Source organism: Eurosta solidaginis, chromosome 3, assembly GCF_040869045.1.
Source record: "Eurosta solidaginis isolate ZX-2024a chromosome 3, ASM4086904v1, whole genome shotgun sequence".
NCBI classification, from domain to species: Eukaryota; Metazoa; Arthropoda; class Insecta; order Diptera; family Tephritidae; genus Eurosta; species Eurosta solidaginis.
Window position 1 is genome coordinate 98,475,292 of NC_090321.1, and position 3,954 is coordinate 98,479,245.

Below are 3,954 nucleotides of genomic sequence, written 5' to 3' on the forward strand. Positions count from 1 at the left end.
TTTTTATCAATTTTATTTATATAACAAAAAATGTAAGAAAATGATTTTTAAGTATTCTTTTCTTTATATATTATGGTAATTTTTAGAAAACTTACATGTTTACTGTGTCAGTCATTAATCCTGGTTATTTTAATCATAGATTACCATAATATTATAGAAAAGAATAATTAAAAATCATTTTCTTACATTTTTTTGTTATATAAATAAAATTGATAAAAAAAAATTTATTTTTGAAAAATTTTTTTTCAATTAAATAAAAAAAATATAAAAAAAATCGGCCCACTCCGGGATTAGTGGGGATGATTGCAGAATTGATTGAAGTTTTTTATGAGAAAAAAAAAAAACTGGGGAAATTCGAAAAATCTCGAAAAACTGAAAAATTAAAAAAAAAACTTTAAAATATTTTTTTGTATTTTTCCGAAAAGTACATTTAAAAACAAATTTAAAAAAAAAGATCCCAAACGGTCAATTTTTGAAAAAGTTATAGCATTTTGAAAACAAAAACGGTGTTTTTTTTAAAATTCATAACTTTTTTTGAGTTGGATGAAAAAATTTGAAAAAATTCTGAAAAACGTCTTTCGTAAGCTAGAAAAAGAAGAAAAACTTTCAGCCAATTCTAAAGGGGTCGGGTCAAAATTGGTCGAAATGGGATGGAATACCCCATATATATACATAGGTTGGCCGCCAATAGTGAGCACTTTTCTGTACGTTGTATGCGTGTACAATGGTTTTGGCGTGTTGTCCTGCCGTGTAATTTTTTTCTTGTACTACCATGTTGTGTTTTTCAGCTATTTGCGACTATTTGACATTTTTAGTTTATTACCATCCACTGCGGATAGAAACAAATAAAAATGAAACAAGAGAATAAACGAGTTGCCAAAAACGGCCTTATAGCGCAATGACCATTATCTTCAATGTAAAGGAATGAAAGAATTCAATGTAATTACTTAAATGTGTTTAGTTTGTTTAATGAAAAAAGAACTTCCATTATGTTTCTTTTGTTAACTTGTTTAGGATTTGCTTATTTCATATGAACCACAAAGCTAATTTGAAGTGCTGTTTACCTTTTATTTGAAATCGGAAGGACTATAAATCTGTTGAAAGGTTCTATGATAATCATAAAACTTTTAATCAAATGAAATATTGGTAATCATATTTTGTTGTTCGCATGACATGTATGTACTAGCGGAACCGACAGTCTCAAATGAACGGTTGAAAGTTTTATCCTAAATCTGAAACTTTTTTGTACAGCATATATATATATATAAGTGACTCGATAGTTGTTCGGGGTTAATTATTTGTCGTTTGTTGCCGTGATCGGTTGGTGCAAAAATAAAAAATAAAAAATTGCCTGCAGGAATTGCAACAACACAGAAAAGGTGAATAATATTAAGTTTTGTTGCAAATAAAAAGTGATATGCAAGTGCATAGATATGTATGTATGTATGTATCTTTGCTGCGAAACTAAGTTCATATGCATGTACGCTGCAACAATAACAGCTAAAAAAATGTACATGCATAATTATAATTGTTTCTGCGTAGTTTTATTAATGTTTTCCATCAATGTATTTCTAATGCAGCGAAACATCATCAAAGGGGAATTTTTTAAAGCGTCAGTTACGCACCAACTTAGAATATCCGTTGTAAAACGATTTTGGTGTATATGAAAAGTAAGTATGGAGTGTCTTATTTTAATTTAAAATGTTTCTATTTTAAACAAATTTATGTTTAAAGGTTGAACAAATGGAGGAACTTAACGAAGAAGCCATTTTTGAAAGTATCGCTACAGTCGCAGAACAGCTGGAGATGTCAAGCTATGATGAGCTGCTTAATTTTGTTCAACAAAACAATTTGGGCATGTCATGCTATACAAATTTAATTGGTAAATATAAAAATATAAAAGAATGTATAGGTATGAGTTTTGTTTATTAATTTTTTTTAATCATATGCTCATATAAAAGAGTACGGGTACACATTTCATAAGTTGAAATATATAGACAAGGATGATGTAAACGTAATTTTTCCAAACCGTGAACAAACCGCACTACGCTCGGAGTTCAGAACTAAATTATTCAAATGGAAAGCCAGTCAAGTGAGCAATGCATATCTATATATATATATGTGTGTGGTCACAAGCAATGATCGCTTGTCTTCTACATTAAAGTATAGGGCTTAGTCGGTTATCGCTTATGGCGACATATATATAACTTTATTTAATGCACGTTTAATTTATTCTTTTATTTCCATGAAAGGGTATAAGCATTCCCATATATGATTCACAATCATCCACTTTATCATGGCCGCTACCAACATCCACATTTCCGTGGCCAGAATCAAGCTGTTCCACATCCAATTATATCTCTAAGATTTGTTATTTAGTTACGTGTTTAAAATTGGAGTTGTTGGAAACAATTGATATTTTATTGTGGTTGTTAACTTCCTGTTTAATATTTAGTTTTTAACTGTTTATATGTACCTACATATAGGGCACAAAAGAAATATTGCAGTCATCAGAAATTGGCAAAGAAATAATAAAACAATTTAATATCAACAAATATTTGACAGAAGACAACAGGCGTAAAATCGTACAAATTATTTCTGAGAATTTTTATGTGCCTGGTACAGCAAGCTATTCCACTTTAAAACTAACCGAAATAGAAAAACTTGCAGACGAAATCATAGAAATTTTTCCAACATAATGTAAAGATGTTTACTATTTGAGTCGAAAAATAATAGAACTAGCTCAAGCGGTATTTTTTACAATAAGCTACACAACCATCACCGGAAAAGAAACATCGTCCCAATTCCAAAAGACAACTATAACGAAAAAGAAGAAGAGCAAACTGTTTTTAGCTCAACTATTTTGGACTATGTAAATATGCTCAAATTTTATGCTGGATAAGAGGACGATTGTTATGAATTGTGGAAAGCCACATATTCATACCGCAAACATTTTATAAAACGCGCAGTATCGCTTGAGTCAGTTGTTGGCGAATTTCCCCTATATAAGCAAGCCATGGGACACAAATTTGTAAGATAGCTTTATTTGGTAGTAATAACACTAGTTTGCAGTTTAATCTATTAGTCTTTTAGGTCTTACCAGTTTTGGACAGAGGCCTTAGCAAGCCAAAGCTGGGAAATTTTGAGCTAATGTGTCATTTTTAAAAACGAAATTAAATATTTATTATTTTTTCTTGTTAAGCAATTTAAATTCAGGTCTAAGAAAATAATTTAGGACTTGTTTTTCGTGTAAACTAGTGTAAATGTTTGTGATAATTTCATTTGTTAAAAATTAGAATCATCACAATACTAACTCACATATGTATGTACATATTTTTTCAGATTGAAGAAGATTTTGAAGAACTTTACCCTGGAAAATAATTCATATTAACTTCGAAGTGGTGTGAAGCATTACCAAAGCTTAGTGCTTACTTAGGGCACAACGTAAAGGACAAATACTACAGGAATCCACTGACATCTGCAAAAGGCGAGATCGACATAATTAAGTCCCATAATCTCCTATTTATAATGAAATACCCGTCTAAATTAATCTTTACTTCAGATTCAAGAGACCCCATTTATTTTATGCTACTTCACATTATTTTAAAACCAACACACCAGTATATAATAAAAGAAGGAGATTTGAAAGTGCATTCTAAAGCAACCATACAAAACTCCGTGAATAGTTCCATTTTACATATAGCAACGATAAATGATTTACAACACCAAATAGAATTGCGTACTAAAAATTCCACAGAGTCGAAATCGCCAGTACAGCCATTTATAATTGTAGTGGGTCTTGGTCTTTTAAATTTAACAGATTTTTACGTGATCTTTGGTTATCACAAATTTAAATTTAGCTCGTTTGTAGTTTCATTGGACATTTGCTTTAAAATTTATCAAATATTTTCCTTGAAATACCCAGATGAATCCCATCAAGTATGGGCTTGTTAT

The 3,954-nt window shown here is 30.1% G+C and overlaps 1 protein-coding gene across 1 annotated transcript; it reads left to right on the top strand.

Annotated features, from left to right (window-relative positions):
- Positions 1–1,578: 1,578 nt before the first annotated feature.
- On the top strand, positions 1,579–3,608 carry LOC137246553 (uncharacterized). Its single transcript, XM_067777643.1, has 4 exons — positions 1,579–1,670; positions 1,735–1,882; positions 1,962–2,092; positions 3,343–3,608. Exons 2-4 carry the CDS (start codon positions 1,744–1,746, stop codon positions 3,379–3,381), a joined length of 309 nt encoding a protein of 102 aa, XP_067633744.1. The 5' UTR covers positions 1,579–1,670; positions 1,735–1,743; the 3' UTR covers positions 3,382–3,608.
- Positions 3,609–3,954: the final 346 nt, after the last annotated feature.